Here is an 18,977-nt window from a genome sequence, read left to right on the forward strand (position 1 = left end):
AATCTGCACCAGAGTCCTCCTCAGTTCACATCCTACCTTTGATTTCCCTCATCTTTAAATGCAACCCTGCTGTTGTACATTGCAACTTTATGGCTCTGTGCCCAAGGTAAACTGGACATCTCCACTTTCCATGCGTGGTGCCTGGCTATAGTCGGTAAAGTTATGCTGATGTCTTCTAGATGGTACATACTTGAAACCTCAATTATTCGTGGTTAAAACAAAAGGTGCTTCTCTCTCTCTACTCAAAAGAGAACATAAAGCTTCTGTTTAGATCTAAAAAAGACCCCGGCAAAGCAGGCAACAAACTATTAGTGATGAATAAGAGATTGAGTTTAGTAGAAGCTACATATTGACCAAAATGCAGGAGCCTGGGGCAATTTTCAGGTAGGAGATCAATGTCTCAACAGAGAGATGGTGAGCTTTGACACAGAGAAGAGAACCAGGCTGAAGACGCAAAACCTTCCTACATATGTTGGCAAAGGGATGTTGGATGAAGATCAGATTGGATAGATGTTCACTTATTTGACATAATTTCTGAGCATTTACCATGTTCATTGCACCAGGTTGAACAACACTAATGCTGTTGTCCCTCTCCGTGATCTCAACATCCCAGGAAGTTTTGTTTCTTGTTTGGAACGAAGCTGTCTCTCCATCTTAGCAGGAAATGTTACTGCCTGCTGCATCACCTGTGGTTGTACTGCCAGAGGGGTTATTTTCTGCCAATCAAGCAACGAAGCCTGGCTGGGCGTGGTGGCTCACGCCTGCAATCCCAGCACTTTGGGAGGCCGAGGTGGGTGGATCACTTGAGGTCAGGAGTTTGAGACCAGCCTGGCCAACAAGGCGAAACCCCGTCTCTACTAAAAATACAAAAATTAGCCGGCCATGGTGGCACTTGCCTTATCATCCCAGCTACTTGGGAGGCTGAGGCAGGAGAATCACTTGAACCTGGGTGGCAGATGTTGCTGTAAGCTGAGATTGCATCACTGTACTCCAACCTGGGCAACATAGTGAGACTCCGTCTCAAAAAAAAAAAAACAACAACAAAAAACACACAAACACACAGAAAAAACAACAACAACAACAAAAAAAACAAGAAACAAAACCTGAGGTCCTATCACTATCCTGCTGACTTACTAGAGAAGAGATATATGATATAAGGAATCGTCAAGCCCCAAACCTGCACTTTCTCGTCATTTTTTGGTAATGAGCGTCTGAGGCAGGTGACTAGCTTAATATTTATGTTTATATTCAGATTTTCCAATAGCGAATACCATCACTGCTGTACACTTTGAAGCCCACGCTGAATAGGCAAAGTACTAGTGTAGTAATCGTGACAAGTATTTCCTGCTTCTAAAGTTTACAAGAACTTGCTTTATATAATGTATTATTGTCATTGCAGTGTGGTAATTGCTACTACCTTGGTTTTGCTTTTACTCACAAATTCTAAAAACTATAAAGAGATATAGATTTGAAAATATTCTCCTAGAACCTGACTAAGAATTAATTTTTTCCCCTTATCATTTAGTCTGAAATCTGCAGGAAAGTTTCAGTCTGTGGGACGTAAACAATACCATCCCACTCACCCCAGGCTCATGGTCTACAACAGAGATTCATTCTGAGGCTCAATGAGCCCTTAACAGGAGATCCATAGGCCCAAGGGGGTCAGAAACCCCCGTGAAATTATGTTCAACATCGCGTGGGTAAGACAAGACTTTCTGGGAAGAAGCCATACGTTTTCTTGGCTCTTCAAAGCAGCCTGTATCTTACAAAGGGCTAACAACATTGGAAGCTTAGGCCACTGGTGTTGCTTTCTGTGGCTGTGATGATTTTCATTGGCTTGGACTAGGTCTGTGAGCCTCTAGGACTCTGCAGGATCAACCACAGGGTCTATATGCCAACACAGTGCAGTCTACCAAAGACACAAGGCACTTAATGCCTAGACAAGGGAGAAGCAAAGAGACCACAAAGGCAGAGGAACTTGGAATCCAGAGAGTGCATGTTCATGGTGAGCCGTTCTCCAGCCCACTGTCTCTTCCTGGCCCCTCTCTGGGGCCCCACTGGCTCATTCTTGGGTCGGTCTACCTATGGTGACACGGTGACGTGCTTTATCCTTTTCCCTACAACTCTCCCGGTTAATAGAGAAGATTAGATCTAGAAGCGTTAGAAGTCCAAGGAAAATCTGATTGCAAGTGAGGGGTGAAGCTTAAGCCCCATTTACTTGGCAGCAGGTCACAGAACACCAAAGCTTTTGGGAAACAAGAGGTGTTATCTAACTCTTACTTCACTGTGGAAGAAAGACTCCAAGAGACTTGGTGACTTCTCTAAAGCCACTTCCTGTATAGCAGCAGACCCGAGACCAAACCCCAGTTTTCTGAGACTCAATCATCTTTCCATCACCCTACTCCATTTTCCTCTCACCTCCTCATCCAAGTCCTGGTCGTTTTAAGACACAGCAAACAAAAAAACAAAAAGACAAAACAAAACCAAAAAACCCCCCCCCGAGACTATTCAGAAATGCCTAGTGGAATTCGAAAGAAATCATGGGCCTTCATAGCGCCATCTTTTCTTATGTTTGCATACAGTTGCACTTTATGGAAATTATGGCTCACTCTCTCTCTCTCGTCTCCCAGAAATCTCCCATCATCTATGTAGGAAAACACAGATGCATGCAAGAAAAGAAGACAGCTGTTCTTGTCACCCATTTCACATGAGTTTGCCGTTACATGGTCCTCTCCTGTGTTGGAATAGTTGGCATATCCCATTCTTTGCAATGTACAACCCAAAATCCTCAAGTCATAAATTTCTATGCCATTTTACCAACATTAACTGCATTAATGTAAGTAAAGCAGTTAGAACAGTAACTGCCATGTGTTAAAAAGGTTGTAGGGCTTAGCAATTATTACTATTAATAGTAGCGTCACTACTTAGCTCACATCACCTGAGATGTACAACAAATTCATACGCTCATGGCTCATGCTCTAGTGCCCTTCCACTCGTACCACATCACCAGGCAAAGACAGCCACTGAATGCACAGAGCTCCTAGGAAGGGTGTGAGCCATGGAAATCCAGGCCTCTCCCAGCAGAAGATCAAATCAGTATTTTACAAACTCTATGACTCCCAAGAAATGAAGACAGAATTGTAATACCAGTTGGTTGAGAATTTCTTGTCCCTTAGGAGGGAATGGAATGAGGAAGAGCTGGTCAGATACAGGGGTGTTTAGCATCTATTTCAGGACTGGAGGTTTTAGATGAATATCAAGGAAGGTACAGTCCTCCAATCTATTATGTGTTATTGTAACATTCAAAGCCTTTAAGAGAAGCTTCTTTCTGGGCAATCAGGCAACTCCTAAAAATAAACTCAAGTTCCTGAAATATTCTAGCTTGCCTTTAAGCTTTCTTTGGCTGGGGACCGGGCTATCTATTTTCAGTTTTGCAGCCCCAGGTGGTATGGATTTGATCTATCGAATGACAAACGGCCGAATGACGCTCTGCCTGTTGTGACAGCTCAGCAGATATTTAGGAAAGGTTATCCGTGGGGGAGGCTACAGCAGCCCAGAATGGCCGGAGAGAGGGGAAGGTCTCATTTAAAGTTTCCTGGAACCACAGGGGAAAATTGATGATGTGTAGACAACTGGTGAAGGACACAGTGCTATTTCTACCTACCTCATCCAGATAAAAGGAAAGAACATTAAAAGAACACTAAAAAAAAGAAAAAGAAGCTGGAGAATGAAAATTATGCATGGTAGGGCATGTTGGCACATGGAAGACTGACCAGCTGAAGCTAGGGACCGAGTGGCTTGGCCCTCCTGGCCCCGGGGGCTTCTGATTGGCTTTTGAACTGTGGCCTCTCTCCTTTGACAATCAATCTTCTCATATTTCCCATTCTCCCTCCCCCACTCTACTTCAAGTTCACCTTGCCTCAGGCCCTTTGATCCCTTGGCATTCTGACCAGCACCTTGAACTCCCTTCCAGGGACCACACCCCTTGCTCTACGGGACACTGTCCTTCCAGCTAATCCCTACCAGGAGCTGCCCAGAGCCTCCAGAGGGCTCCAGGGTGACCCTCACCTGGCTTCCCCTTCTTCCCTCAGCCATGTATTTTTCTCTCCTATCCATTAGGCTGCTGAGAAGCTGCAGTTAACGAATATTTAGCTAGCTAATAGCGGCGTAAAACATAAGGCTCTTTGTTGTTGTTCACAAGAAGTCTGGGGCTAGTGAAAGTCTCTGTGTCATTCCAGTAGCTCGATGATGACTGCAAATCTCCGACTTCCTTCTCTCTTTCTGCTGCACCAGTCATAGTGTGCTGGCTTTTCATTTTCATGCCCCAGGACTGAAAGATGAGAGCTGCAGCACCAGACATTACATCCTGATTGAAGGAAGAAGGAGGGGATAGGCAAGGTAACCACCATGTCTATACCTTACACAAGGAAAGCAAAGCTTCCCCAGAAGTCCCTTGGTGGGATTCCTTGAACATCTCATTAGGCAGACTGACCCCTTTGCCCCATCTAGCTATGTAAGAGGCTGGGAGAGTGTGTGGTTTTCCAGCATTCTTAGTTGGAGGTAGCAAGAGACAACGGGCTTGGGGATACTGTTGAGTTAGTCAGCCAACAGTGTCTACCATATCTGCCCAGTCCAATCAGTCAAGAAGTCCCTTAGACTGCATGAAAATGTTCAAGAATCTCAGAATTGATACATATGACATAAGAGTACAACCTCTGATTTTTGCACTGCAGGAATTTTATCGTTGAAATAGAAGAGGATGATACGGTGATGACCTTCCACACTGTCCCGGAGCAGTGCTGTTAGTTAAGTTTCATCCACTTGACTATTAGCACAACTTGTCAAGAATTGTTATCTATCTTTTCCATGTACATCTTGTCTCTTCAACTGGATTATAAGCTATTCTAGGAGAGGGATCTTATCTCATACAAACTTCTATTGTTAGTGACTCAAATTAGTGTCATGCACTTGGCTGGCATGAAAGACACTCATTAACGATAAAAAGCATAACCTTGGACATCCTGGGGTGCACAAAGAGGAAACACACCTTTCCATTAAATCCATGGCAGACATTCCTAGGAGGCAGAACTTTTGGAAAGGCCAATAAATGAAAATAACGTGTTTGTGGAATCAGAGGCATGTTGAATGGGATTTCAATTGAAAAATGCTATTCAAGCATTAAGTTTCCAAGCTTAATGCTGCTTTCAAAAAGAGGCTTGGAAACGTTACTAAATTTGGTTTACCCTTTCCCCTCCTGTATTCATTCATCTGCTTATTCATTCAGCAAAATTATCTGAGTCCCTATGTGCTAGGTTCTGGAGACTCAGAAATGAATAACAGAGTTCCTGTTCCTGCCCTTAGACCTTGTAGGGAAGCAGAGAAATTGACAGACCGCCATGTGGCACCTAAGAAGGACGTTTGCAGTCTCATATCCAAAATGTTTCGGGAGCTCAGAAGTTCTGGATTTAAATTAGGGGGAGTTCCCAGCCCTTGGTGAGGTGGGATTTGTTCCAACTTATCCGATTGGAAATGCTGGGTTCAAAAGGGCTCGGTAGCCTCAGAGACTTGGCTTTAAATCCTGGCTCTGCCTTTGACTGTGAGACCCTGGGGAGACTTCTCATCGCCAAACATTATTGACCTCATGTGTCGGTTTTTAATTCATGCCTCTCAGCTCTGAATTCACCCTTCAATATGTGCCCTGTACTAACGAAATTCCATTATTCTTCTTTAAAGTAAGCACAGTGCTACACTTTCTCAGCAGAAGGCACTGGAAGGACACTGCAGGAGGAACAGAATTCCTGTCACTTCAGCATTGGTGGAGTTGGAGAGCCTGTGGTTATCCTGCCCCAGCCATGGGGCCCAGAACATGGTCATCTGCAACCCTGTAGCCTTAGCGTAGTGATACCCTTTCTGCTGCCCTCTGTCTTTGGAAACCGGAGCCCCACGTGGCCCCCAGCTCTTAAAGCCTCCTGCCTGTATCAACACACAGATTGCCTCCACCAATCTCCTGTGTGACCTACACACAGCCGCCCGAGGCCTGGTGCACAGAGCACTTATTACCTCTGTGTCTTAGTCCATTTTCTTTGCTTGTAACAAAATACCTGAAACTGAGAAATGTATAAAGAAAAGGAACATATTTCTTACAGTTCTGGAGGCTGAGAAGTCCTAGGTAGAGGGCCTGCATCTTGTGGGGGCCTTCTTGCTGTTGGGGACTCTCTGCAGAGTCCCAAGGCAGAGCAGGGCATCACATGGCAAGGGGGCTAAGCATGCTTTATGCCACTTCAGGCCTCTCTTCCTCTTCTTACGAAGTCACCAGGTCCTCTCCCTTGATAACATATTAATCCTTTAGCCCATTAATTCATTAATTCATGAATAGATTAATCCCTCCATGAGGGCAGAGCTCCCATGATTCAATCGCCTCTTAAAGGCTCCATCTATCAGTGTTGCCACATTGGGAATTAAGTTTCAATAGGAGTTTTGAGTGGACATTCAAACTAGCACTCTGCAAAGCCCTGACCCACACCACATGTAGCCCACAAGCTCGAAGGCCTCAGCCCCTGTGACCACCCATGCCCAGACTCCCCTCCTCACCCACGCCACTGCATGCTGACCACCTACTCCCTACCTGCACTTGGAAGGGAGGTCTATTGCTTTTCCCAGCAATTCCAGGCCAGCTCTGGTCTGGATGCACCAGTGAACTTCTATGCTATCTGGTGGCCTAAACACACCTTCTCCAAGGGGGGTCTAAACCCCTTCCAACTTTGTTCTTCCTTGGTACTTTCCCTTGCCTAGAGTACTATAGACAGTTTCCTTATACCTTGTAGCACTCTCCTATCACAGTCAACAATTCTTTATATTGAACTTCTCTTATATAACCTTCTGCGTGGTTTCTATGATTGGACCCAGGCTATTCATCCCATCAGTAAAGAAGAGATGATAACATCTTTTTCTCAGATTATTTTACAGATCAGATGAGAAAACCCTCATAAATCTCATAGCTCAAGGCTCTCCCTGTCAGAGCTCCCCAACTTCCTCTTTTCCTGAGCTACTGCTGTTTTTTCATAGAGAAGAAGGAAAATTAATATCAGTGAGTGAGTGCCTTCTGGGCACCAGGCAATATGCCAGGCACTTGACAAGATGGTGCTGACATGCATGTGGTTAGTCTTAGAGGAGGAAACAGAGGGTCAGAGAAGCTAAAGAGGTTACCTGTGGTTGTGCATGGTATATCCAATTAAGCTGGGCTAGAACCCCTGGTTGCTAGTCCTCCAAGTCCACGCACCACACACAACGGTGGGCTTGCTCCTAGAGCCCCAAACACTCCTTTTTTCACTTGAATGAGTACAATTTCCCTACATAAGGAAATTGTTTCAGCACTCACTCTAAGTTTCAGCACTCACTCTATGCTGAGAGTAGGTGCACAGCAGGAGAATCATTTGCTAGAGTTCTTTTGTAATGACTTAACTAAGAAATCTCCTAAAAGAAAGATCTGACTCACTGGGAAGGTGTGAGTCTGTGGTTTCCCTTTCTCTGTGAGCTGGCCTCAGGATGAGAACTGAGGAGCCTGCTCTTGAAACCGATGCCGTAAGCAAGTACAAATATGGACTGGGCTGTTAAAGGCTTCACATAAAAAAAACACCCCATTAGTTAAAATCAAGTGTATGGAATTGCACATCAGCAGCGGGCCAGTTGTATAGTTCGTTGCTTCAACATAACTTCCATAGGCCAGCAATCTTTATTATGTTCATTGATGTTTCCCAGCTGCCTAGAACAGTGCCTGGTATAAAGTAAATGTGTGTCAAATGTATGAATGTACATGGTCAAGGATTCAACCAATTTTTTTACACGTGGAGCTTCACTAGGGTATTTTAAAGTAGAATTTTAATTTAAAAGCAAGAGGGGAGATATGGTTTGGATCTGTGTCTCCACCAAATCTCACACTGAGATGTAATCCCCGATGTTGGAGGTGGGGCCTGGTGGGAGGTGATTGGATGATGTGGGTGGTTCCTCATGAATGGTTTAGCACCATCTCCTGATACTGTTCTTGTGACAATGAGTGAGTTCTTGGTCTGGTTGTTTAAAAGTGTGCAGCACCCCCCCCCCAACCCTACTCACTCTCCCTTGGTCCTGCTTCTGTAGGGTAAGATGCCTCTTCCGGCTCTGCTGTCTGCCATGAGTAAAAGTTCCCTGAGGCCTCTCCAGAAGCAGTTGCCACCATGCTTGCTGTACAGCCTGTGAAACTGGGAGCCAAATAAACCTCTTTTCTTTATAAATTACCCAGTCTCAGGTATTTATAGCAGTGCGAGAACTGACTAATACAGGAGGAAAGGTGGAAATAAATCTTAATGGAATATGATTATTTTGTAAATCAAGGCATGATACCATAATGATCTATTCCAGTGACCAAACTCATCCTAATCAAAACTTACTTGTCTTGTGTTTAATTCTCTTCAGATGTCAATCTCTTCTAGGTGCCCGCTTATTACTTTACTGATGTAATAGTAATCAATCATGGAAGAATAAAGGTACCATCCCAGTAAATGTCATAGTAACTTTTTAACTGAAGCCCTTTGGAAAAAATTGCCCAGTGCCTGACAGAGAATTCTGTACATGACAGCTACTCCGTAAATGTCTGTTGGCACTGATGATACTGTGATAATACCAGGACCTTAAAATAAGGGACTGACATAGATAGTGGAAATTCAGGCAGGACAGAAAGGCCGGACAGAGGGGTGGTGGTGTTTTTGATTGGGCGGTCTCTCTACACATTTCACATAATGACCAGAACGTTCCCTATGTTTTCTGTGCTTAATGACTCAGTCTATTTGTGCTATAGCATATTCTCAAAAGGTTGAACCAAAAGACCAAATGAGAAAAATACTCTATACATGTGTTATAGATATTGAGGTATAGAGAGGAAACCATATGCACATCAAATTCTTTTTTTAAAAAAAATCTTGTCCCTTATTTCTCAGAAATTATATTTCTTCTTTTTAATAAAGAAGAAAAAGGGATATAGAAAGGGAGTAAATATATTTTTCTTTCCAGGAACACCAGGATAACCAGTAGTGCTTATGGTTCAAAGTCTCCTTTAAAACAGGGTTGTTGCAAAGTCCGGAGCAGATGAAAGTTCTAACCCTTTCAAGCGTAGGGCTTTAATGGGTGAGGTTGGCTACAGCTGTCTCAACTGGTACATGGTTCATTCATTTATTCATTCTCTCAACAAACACTTTGTAAGCACCTACTGCATGTTAATCGCTATAACTAGAACATAGAATGGGAGATTCCTGTAGAGGAGCATTTGCCTGTCTTGTATCCCCATTATCTAAAACACTCCCTAGTACCCTGGAGGCATTCACCAAATATTTGTTGAAAGGGTAAGTAGTCCTAGCACTCGTGGAGTTTATACTAAATTTCTTTCTTGTTTAGTTAGCATTTTTATGCCCATCAAATATGAGTTAAATTAACCTCAAAGTAGCTTTAAAAGAGAAAATGAGAGATGAATGACTGACAGGCTGTAAGCAGCCTGGGAGAAGTGTGGAAAGAGGTGTGGTTATGCTGTTGTCCTCTTTCTCACTGGCAGTACTACAGGGATTGACCACAAGGTAGTAAGACTGATTCTCACGTATGATTTGTGAGAATCAGTCTCATGACATTGGAGCTATGAAATGCACATGAACATTTCAGCTCTGTTTTGTCATACGCTGGGAGACAGACTTCATCCCCACCCCTGAACCCCATCCCGCCAAGGCCAGTCATCTGTTCCCTGCACATCTGAATGGGGCTGTCCAAGGCAGGAGTCCTGGGAGCAAAGACTGAGTTGCTTCAGAAATTAGAAACAATTTTCTTCTCCTTGGCTGGACATAAATTTTCTTTGTTTTGAAATAGTCAATGAGTTAAAAGTTTCGCTGCTTCCTTGAACAATATCCAATATCATAGAACGTTCATATAGTACCATGAAAGGCTCAATCCTCAGAATGTGAGAGGTTTCTTTTTCTCTGCCTTCTTCTCTTCCTCCCTCCCTCCCCCTCTCCCCTTTTCTCAAAAACCTAAGCAGTCCTGAATCTTCTTTTTCTTATAGAGGTGGTCTGTCTGCCATTGGGCATCTATTTTAAAGTCTGGGATACATTCTGGGATGTTTATAAGCAACTCTAGGAAAGAAATGATTGGCAGTGCTGGTGGCCAATCATAAGTTCATTTATTCATTAGAGGTGGGTTCAAAGGCAGCCTTCTTTCTGTGTTTTAGTAACCTTATTATCTTAGTGCATTTCATGTTGCTATAACAGAATTCCTGAGATTGGGTAGTTTATCAAGAAATGAGGCCTATTTGGCTCATGATTCTGGTGGCTGGAAAGTTCAACATTAGGCATCTGCATCTGGTGAGGGCCTCAGTCTGCTTCCAACTCACGAAAGGAGGCAGAGGGGAGCTGGCATTTTCAGAGATTGCATGGACAGAGAGGAAGCAGGGTGGGGGTGGGGATGGTGCCAGACTCTTTTTAACAACCAAGAAGCAATAGACTGAGAACTCACTCATCCTCCCGCACCCCTGAGGGATGGCATAAATCTATTCATGAGAGATCCACCCCCATAACCCAAACACCTCTCATTAGGCCCCACCTTCAACCCTGAGGATCAAATTTCAACATGAGGTTTGGAGGGGGCAAATATCCAAACCATAGCAATTATTAACCAGCAAGCTGTCATATTTTGGGGACAAAGATTGCTTATTGCTGTTTTGTAAGTACTGTTTATTTCATTTATTATGATCATGTGAGATTCATCTTTCTGGAAAGATGCACACAGCTCTTGTTGTGACTTACTTGATCAAAACAGTTAACATTCAATTTATTTCCATCTCTTTCCTAAGAGAGAAAAAAAATCATTAAATAAATGACGGTTGTCAGGAGGCTTTTTGCTTATAATGATGAATTTGACAAAGGGCCCCTTGGAATATAGAGTTGTTAAATTTGCAGTTTTCTAGGAAATCTCTAATAGCTAGGGGGAGTTGGGGGATTAATGTTTAGATTTCAATCATTCTTGTCCATTATTATAGTCATTGAGGATTAACACTCTTGGGATTGCAGTTATGCCCTATTGTGGGCTCTCCCATGAACAATGCTATTAACACCACTTTTCATCTTCCTAGGTACAAATTCAGGAAACAGTCAGAGAGAGAATCTCTTGCAGCCAGATGCCAGCTTTCTCAGAGCCTGCTGGGGAGGAGTCCCCATTCACTGGGACCACAACAATTTCCTTCTCAAACTTAGGAGGGGTCCACAAGGAAAATGCATCATTAGCTCAACACTTGGAGGTCAAACCCTGTACCTATGACCCACAGCAGGAAGAAAAACAAGACAGAGATGGCAACACACCTGACAATTTCAGGGAAGACCTAAAACATGAGCTGAGAACCTCAGAAGCCAATGATGAGAATACGTTCCCAGGTGTGTTCTCAAGGCATCTCCCCAAGGATGCCCGTGCTGACTTCAGGGAGCCTGTGGCTGTCTCTGTTGCTTCCCCTGAAACCACAGATACTGTCCTCACCCTGGAAAATGTGTGTGATGGGCCAAGGGACAGAGAAGCAGTGTGTGCAATGGAGTGTTTTGAGGCTGGTGACCAAGGAACATGTTTTGATACCATAGATTCTCTTGTTGGGGCACCAGCTGATAAATATTTGCCTCAAGAAATTTGCTCTGTAGACTTGGAACTGGCAGAAGGTCAAAGAAAAGTATCTGATTTATGTTCTCCTAATGGCAAGACACTAGAAGTCCTTTTTCAGACACAAGTGTCTGAGACTTCAGTGTCTACGTACAAAAGCAGCAAGGACGGCGACTCAGTCATGTCCCCTCTTTTTATCAGTACTTTCACCTTGAACATTTCACACACAGCTAGTGAAGGTACCACAGAAGAAAATCTAGCCAAGGTAGAGAATTCCACCTGCCCACTGGCCTCCACAGTACATGCTGGCCAGGAGCGGTCAAGCCCCAACAACTCAGGAAGGCTTGAGGAAACACAGCTCGTTTCTTCTGAGAACAATCCTTTAGTGCAATTTGAAGAAGGAGGTGACAAGAGCCCCAGTCCTAGTGCTGCAGACACCACAGACACCCCAGCCCGTTATAGTTCAATCGTGAGTTTTCCTTGGGAGAAGACATCAACATTAACTGCTAATAATGGGTTTCAAGTGACCAGGGAGACTGAGGACACATCGACTGTTACCACTGCCACGAAAGTCCACCCAGCCAAGTACCTTGCTGTGTCAATTCCTGAGGACAAGCATGCAAGTGGCACTGAGGAGAGGTTCCCTCGTGCATCCCATGAAAAGGTTTCCCAATTGCCTTCCCAAGTGCAGTTGGGTCATATTTTAAGTGGTGCTACCACCAAGTCTACAAAAGAGCTACTCTGCACGGCACCCAGTGTGCCAGGAGTCCCACACCATGTCCTGCAGCTCCCAGAGGGAGAGGATTTCTTCAGTAATTCCCCTCTTCAGGTTGATAACCTGTCTGGAGATAAGAGCCAGACTGTGGAAACAGCAGACTTTAGGAGCCATGAAGAGAATTTCCAAGAAAGAGGAAGTGAAATGAAGCAGGGGCTCCAGCAGCAGATTCTGTCCCACCAGGGTTCTCTTTCTGCACCTGATTTCCAAGAAAGTTTGCCTATGACATCTGCTGCACAAGAGGAAATAAACTTGGTGCCCTCGGCCCACTCACCAGCAAGCTCTAGGGAAGGAGCAGGGCAGCGCTCAGTTTGGGGGATGAGGGTCTCCGTGGTGGCTGAAACTGCTGGGGAAGAAGATAGTCAGGCTCTGAGCAATGTTCCGTCTCTCTCTGATATCATTTTGGAAGAGTCTAAAGAATATAGACCTGGAAATCGGGAGGCAGGCAACAAGCTGAAGATTATAACTCTAGAGGCTTCCGCTTCTGCAATCCTGCCACCAAGACAACAGACAAATTCTGAGAGCAAGGCATCAGACGGTGGTCCCGTAATTTCTGACAAGGTCTGGGCTGTACCTGATAGTCTAAAGGCAGATACTGTTGTGCCTGAATCGGCTCACAGTCCAGAGGATGCTGACTCAGCCCTTGCTGATAGCAGAGAAAGCCATAAAGGCGAAAAGCCTGCCATCAGTGCACACTGGAGAAGTCTTTCTTCCTGGGGTTTCAGCCAACCCAGACTCCTGGAGTCATCCGTGGACCCTGTAGATGGAAAGGAGTTATGTGTCACAGATTCACTGTCAGTGGCTTCTGAAACTGGAGGGAAGGAAAATGTTAACAATGTGAGTCAAGACCAGGAGGAAAAGCAACTCAAGATGGATCACACTGCCTTCTTTAAAAAGTTTCTGACCTGCTCTAAAATCCTAGAGTCCTCTGTAGATCCCATTGATGAGACAAGTGTGATAGAGTACACCAGGGCTGGAAAACCAGAGCCCTCTGAATCCACACCAGAGGGCGCCAGAGAAGGGAGTCAATCAAATGACGGAAATGTGGGCCACGGAGCGGAAATCCAGCCTGCCATTTTGCAGGTTCCATGTCTCCAGGGAACCATTCTGACTGAAAATAGAATCAGCAGAAGCCAAGAAGGCAGTATGAAGCGGGAGGCTGAACAAAGTCAACCTGATGAGGCAAAAACTACCATTTGGCAAGTCCTGCAACCCAGTGAAGGGGGTGAAAGAATTCCAAGTGGATGTAGGATAGGCCAAATACAAGAAAGCAGTGATGGGAGCTTAGGGGAGGCTGAGCAAAGTAAAAAGGACAAAGCAGAATTGATTTCCCCCACTTCACCTCTTTCTAGCTGCCTTCCAATAATGACTCATGCTTCTCTTGGGGTTGATGCTCACGACTCCACAGGCCAAATTCATGACGTCCCTGAAAATGACTTAGTTGAGCCCAGAAACCGTCAGTATGTGTTTCCTGTTTCACAGAAAAGGGGAACTATTGAGAATGAGCGTGGGAAACCTTTGCCCTCTTCTCCTCATCTTACCAGGTTGCCTTGTACTTCATCTCCTGAAGGAAATGTCACAAACTTTTTGATAAGCCACAAAATGGAGGAACCTAAAATAGAGGTGCTTCAAACTAGGGAAACCAAACCCCCAACCTCATCTAGCTCCTCAGCAAAGACCTTGGCATTCATTTCAGGAGAAGATGAGTTAGAGAAAGCCCCTAAGTTACTGCAGGATCCACATCCAAAGGGCACCCTACACTGTGTGAAAAAGTCCAGGGAGAGGGAGAAGTCACTGGAAGCCCAAGCTGGCAAATCACCAGGGGCCCTCACAGCAGTGACAGGGTCAGAGGAGGTCAAAAGGAAGCCAGAAGCCCCAGGCAGTGGACATTTAGCTGAGGGAGTAAAGAAGAAAATTTTGTCCAAAGTGGCAGCCCTGAGGCTGAAACTGGAAGAAAAGGAAAATGCCAGAAAGAACTCAGCCTTTCTCAAAAAGGTGCCCAAACTTAAAACATCGTTATCACGCACAGAAGAGAAACAAGACCCAAAAAAGCCATCTTGCAAAGGAGAAGGAAGAGGTGAGGCTCTGTTGCTGTCCATCATTGTTAAAGTTTGGGCTTGTAGACGAGGTATCTAGTTCCTGTGTCCTCTAGGGTCCTTTGCAATTAAGGCCAGTGTCCCCGAGTTGGGCACTGATGCTATGATTGTGGCCAAGTGGCTTCAGCATGTGGCATCAGAATCACCTGGAGGGCTTGTTAAAACCCAGATTGCTCCCCTCCCCCAGCGTGTGAAATTTGCACTCCTAACAAGTTCCCGGGTGATCTATCGGGAGAACCACAATTGAGAACCACTGATAAAGGCTGCCTGTAGGCATGTCTGCTGGAGGGGAATATGATGAAGGTGCTTTTCCATTTAATTATCCTCTTTTACAAAATCTATTTAAAAATATAAACAGAAGCATTAATCAGTGTAGCTAATTAGTGTAATCAAATAGACCATGCAGGAAGACCATGGAAATGAAAATTTTGGTACAAATTGGGATTCTCCTCTTTAATCACTGATTTTTCATTAAAAATAGCTTCCTTGAACCTTGGTTTTTCTTCCAAATTTGAGTATAACGTTTCTTTTCAACTCACCCTCCCCATTTATCTAAATCTAAAGTCCTCTGAGGTCTGTGTTCAAGGTTTCAGACCACTTGAGCCTCAAAAGTCCTCGATCAATCTCTACCTATGATGCAGTTTAAAAAAAAAAAAAAGTCCTGAAATTACAGTTAATTCTACTTTGTCTAAGGAATCATTTCAGTCCCAAATTCCATTTATGGACCAAATTTTAGCCTGTTTTATTTCAGAGCTCTTCTTTCCCTCCCCACACACCCTGGTAGAAGTCAAGAGAAAATGTTGCAGCTAGCTACGGTGGCCTGTGTGCTCTGGAGCGAAAAACTATGGATGGCTCTGTTTGATCAGAAGGGAAGAATTTTCTCCTTTCTTATCCCGAGTCCTTAGACTTTGAGGCTGGTGTTTGTTATTCCCATCCCATCAAATGGGTCCTCACCCCTGTTGCAGAAAGGTTTAAAGACAAAACTGCCTTCTGAAGAGTTTGAAAGCATCCAATCAGGTTATTAGTATCTATATTTTAAAACATACTTAAAGAGAATGGCTGGGCATGGTGGCTCACACCTGTAATCCCAGCAATTTGGGAGGCCGAGGCAGGAGGATTGCTTAAACCCAGGAGTTTGAGACCAGCCTGAGCAACATGGCGAAACCCCATTTCTACCAAAAAGTACAAAAAGTAGCTGGGTATGGTGGCGCACGTCTGTAGTCCCAGCTACTCTGGGGCTGAGGAGGGAGAATCACCTGACCCCAGAAAGTCGAGGCTACAGTGAGCTGTGATCACACCACCAGGCTCCAGCTGCACTCCAGCCTGGGTGACAGAACAAGACCCTGTCTCAGAAAATAAATAAATAAATAAAATTAAATAGAGAGAATGAGGCAATGTTTTAAAAGCTCTCAAAAGTGGTTTCAGCCCAGAGGCTGAATAGATTGCCTCTGGGGACCAGCCTCAACCCCCGTGTTTGGGGATGGGGGTTCCTTTGCAGGTAAAGGTAGACAAGCAAAACCACCTTTTTGGAATTCTTGCCCGTGACTATTCGAGTTACCCATGGGTAAGAGGACCGTCCAGATAGCCAGTGTTGAAATCAATCGCTGTCAAAGACTTTGATTTCAGCTGCGGCACAACCTCGCCATTGCACTAAAGGCTGCAAAAACCGAGCATGTAGCTTTCTGGAAGGCACTGGCCTGAGCAAAGCAGGTAGATGCGAGAGCAGCCAGCCTTGTCCTGAGAGGGCCCTGCCGGAGACCACGGGGTAGAGACAACCAAAGACTTTTCCAGGCCAGACCACTGAAGGATTGTTACTCATGCCACCCACAACACAGAGGCCATTAAGAGGAAAAGATTCAGAGTTAGAGATACTAGGCGGTGTTTGGGCCCAGCTGGGGCAAGTTGTATCTTGGTGGTTTAGGGTGTAGATTAGGAGTTATATTGCTTGGGTTCAAGTCTGGCCTCTGGCGGTACCTGGGTAGCCCTGGACAAATACCTTAGCCTCCGGGTGCCTCACTTTCCCCATCTGTAAAATGGGGGTGCTAATAAGACTCCTCTCCGCTATAAAAATGCAAAGCAACTTGAATGGCCTGTGGCCTAACACAGCTCTCATGGTTGTTAGTTACTGTTTTTTTTAATTAGCGTTTTTAAATAAAAAATGAGGCAATGCTTATGCCCAGTATGCTCATGAAATAAATAAAGAACTTGGTTCAGACACAAGAGCATTGTGTCTGAGTTGATACCAACCTAGTATTAGGAGAAAGAGTGGTGCTGGCGTCCACAGCCCCTCCTCTCTGAAGAACTCAGGGCCTCGGCAAGAAGGTAGGAGTCATCTGGTGATGGAGCAGGCGGGGGAGGTTCATCAGAGCTACCCTTGAGTCAGCAGCTAAATGGGAATCTCAGGCAGGTTTTGCCCACGCTGGGGTAGGTTCTGATCCCGCAGTCCCTTCCCAGCTTCGGAGGAGTTGCCACTGGCGGCCATCCTCTCCCCTCTCGTGCGGGGATTTTCTTTGCAGAGAAAGTTAGAAGAACAGGTTTCTGGAACACTGGCACCCCCCTTTTTTTTAAAGGTCACAGCTCCCCGTCCTAACTACAAATCAGTACTAGGTTATTGCATTGGAAGGGCCGTCGCCCGACGGGAAATAAATGCTTGACCAGCATATTCATCCGTTTATTAAGGACCTTGTTATTTTCCATGGTGACTCTGATAATGAATGCACTGAATATGTATCTAATATGAATCCACCATGGGCACTAATCCTTATGAATCAACACAGATGATGATAAGAGACAGGAAAAATGATTCTCTTCCAGCATTTACCTTTTGGAACGGCAGCATTCAGAGGGCCAGCCCTTGAAAACACCCTGCTTTTTTCCTGCTTTTTTTTTTTTTTTTTTTGAAACGGGGCCTTGCTCTGTCGCCAGGCTGGAGCGCAGTGGCGTGATCTTGGCTCACTGCAACCTCCACCTCCCGGTTCAAGCGATTCTCCTGCCTCAGCCTCCCGAGTAGCTGGGACTATAGGCGTGCACCACCATGCCCAGCTAATTTTTGTATATTTAGCAGAGACGGGGTTTCACCATGTTGGCCAGGATGGTCTAGATCTCTTGACCTTGTGATCTGCCCACCTCGGCCTCCCAAAATGAGCCATGGTGCGGGTACTTTTTTTTTTTTTTTTTTTTTAACTTACCACCTTCTAGTTGTTCGTTACGGGTTTCTAGCTGTGGACCAATTCCTTTAACTATCTATTCCACCATTAAGCACTCAAAGGTTTTTTATTTTGTTTTCTTAGTGTAAGCCACAGCAATATCATTGTTTAAAAATAACAAAAGTTGCCACCAGGAAGACACCAGATTAGGAGGTTCTCCTTCCGTCTTGTGGTGATGGCTTTTGTAAGACCCTGAGTCCTCGCCACTGTTTTCTAGCTGGTACACTTCAGACCCCTTGGCTGACACCTTGACTGTGCCCTACCTAGCAGTCTGGTACCCACCCTGCTACCCCCAAAGGAGCACAGATTTAATGCCTTCCCACCAGTTAACTGGTGGGGCAGGAGTTAGGATGAGGGGAGCAGTGACTCGGATCGTTATAAAAGAAATAAACCCTAATCTTTTTAAAAAAACTATTATTATTACTTTAGAGACAGGGTCTCGCTCTGTCACTTAGGCTGGATTCCTGTGGCAAGATCTTGGCTCACTGCAGCCTTGAACTCCTGTGCTCAACTGATCCTCCCACCTCAGCCTCCTAAGTAGCTAGGTCCACAGGCATGCGCACCACACCTGGCTATTTTTTTTTTCTAGAGATGGGGTCTTGCTATGTTGCCCAGGCTGGTCTCCAACTCCTGGCCTCAAGTGACCCTCCTGCCTCAGCCTCCAAACCTGCTGAGATTACAGGTGTGAACCACCATGCCAGGCCTGAGTAATCGTTTTTGATGTCCAAAGCTTAGTACAGAAACTATATTCACCAGGGACTTTACTACCATTTTCCCTCAACACTAGGCCCACCCGCACACGGAAGACAAACCTAGCTGCAATCCAGGTCTCCTCTGAGCTCGTTCGGCTGCATTTTCCACCTCTATCTCACATAGACAGGGGATCTATCCAAAGCCCAAACCCCTTGGCTAAACAAGCTTCAAATCTCCCACAGACCATCCATCATTCAGTTCTGCTGCCCATTTCATGCCCTTCCCGCCATCCCCCAATTTTCTTTGTGTTCAGTACAACAGGTTCCGGCAGGCTTAGGAATATTTAGATGTCCCCAAATCACCCATGAAGCTGGCCACTGCATGGTGTTGGAAGGACCCTCTAGGAAATGGCCCAGACGAGGAGGTGGGCTTGGTCGAGACCCGGACCAAGAGTTTCAGACTGTGAACCTGAACATGGTCTCAGCTTGGGCAGGAGCCAGCAGGCCCAAATGCACTGATGCGGGTTTGCCGTCAATACATACTTGCTAAATT

General features: G+C 45.1%; 1 protein-coding gene across 6 annotated transcripts in view; it reads left to right on the forward strand.

Moving 5' to 3' along the window:
• The window catches only part of ALPK2 (alpha kinase 2), a 142,740-nt gene that overhangs the window by 76,385 nt on the left and 47,378 nt on the right, over positions 1–18,977 (forward strand). For all 6 annotated transcript variants that reach the window (XR_013408104.1, XM_015122093.3, XM_077974715.1 and 3 more), the window contains one exon: positions 11,144–14,507. Coding sequence is in view for 5 of the 6 variants with exons in the window: in XM_015122093.3 (XP_014977579.3) it covers positions 11,144–14,507 (3,364 nt within the window). In the remaining variant the exon portion in view is untranslated. The remainder of the gene's footprint in view (positions 1–11,143; positions 14,508–18,977) is intronic.

This window comes from Macaca mulatta, chromosome 18, assembly GCF_049350105.2.
Source record: "Macaca mulatta isolate MMU2019108-1 chromosome 18, T2T-MMU8v2.0, whole genome shotgun sequence".
Lineage (NCBI taxonomy): Eukaryota > Metazoa > Chordata > Mammalia > Primates > Cercopithecidae > Macaca > Macaca mulatta.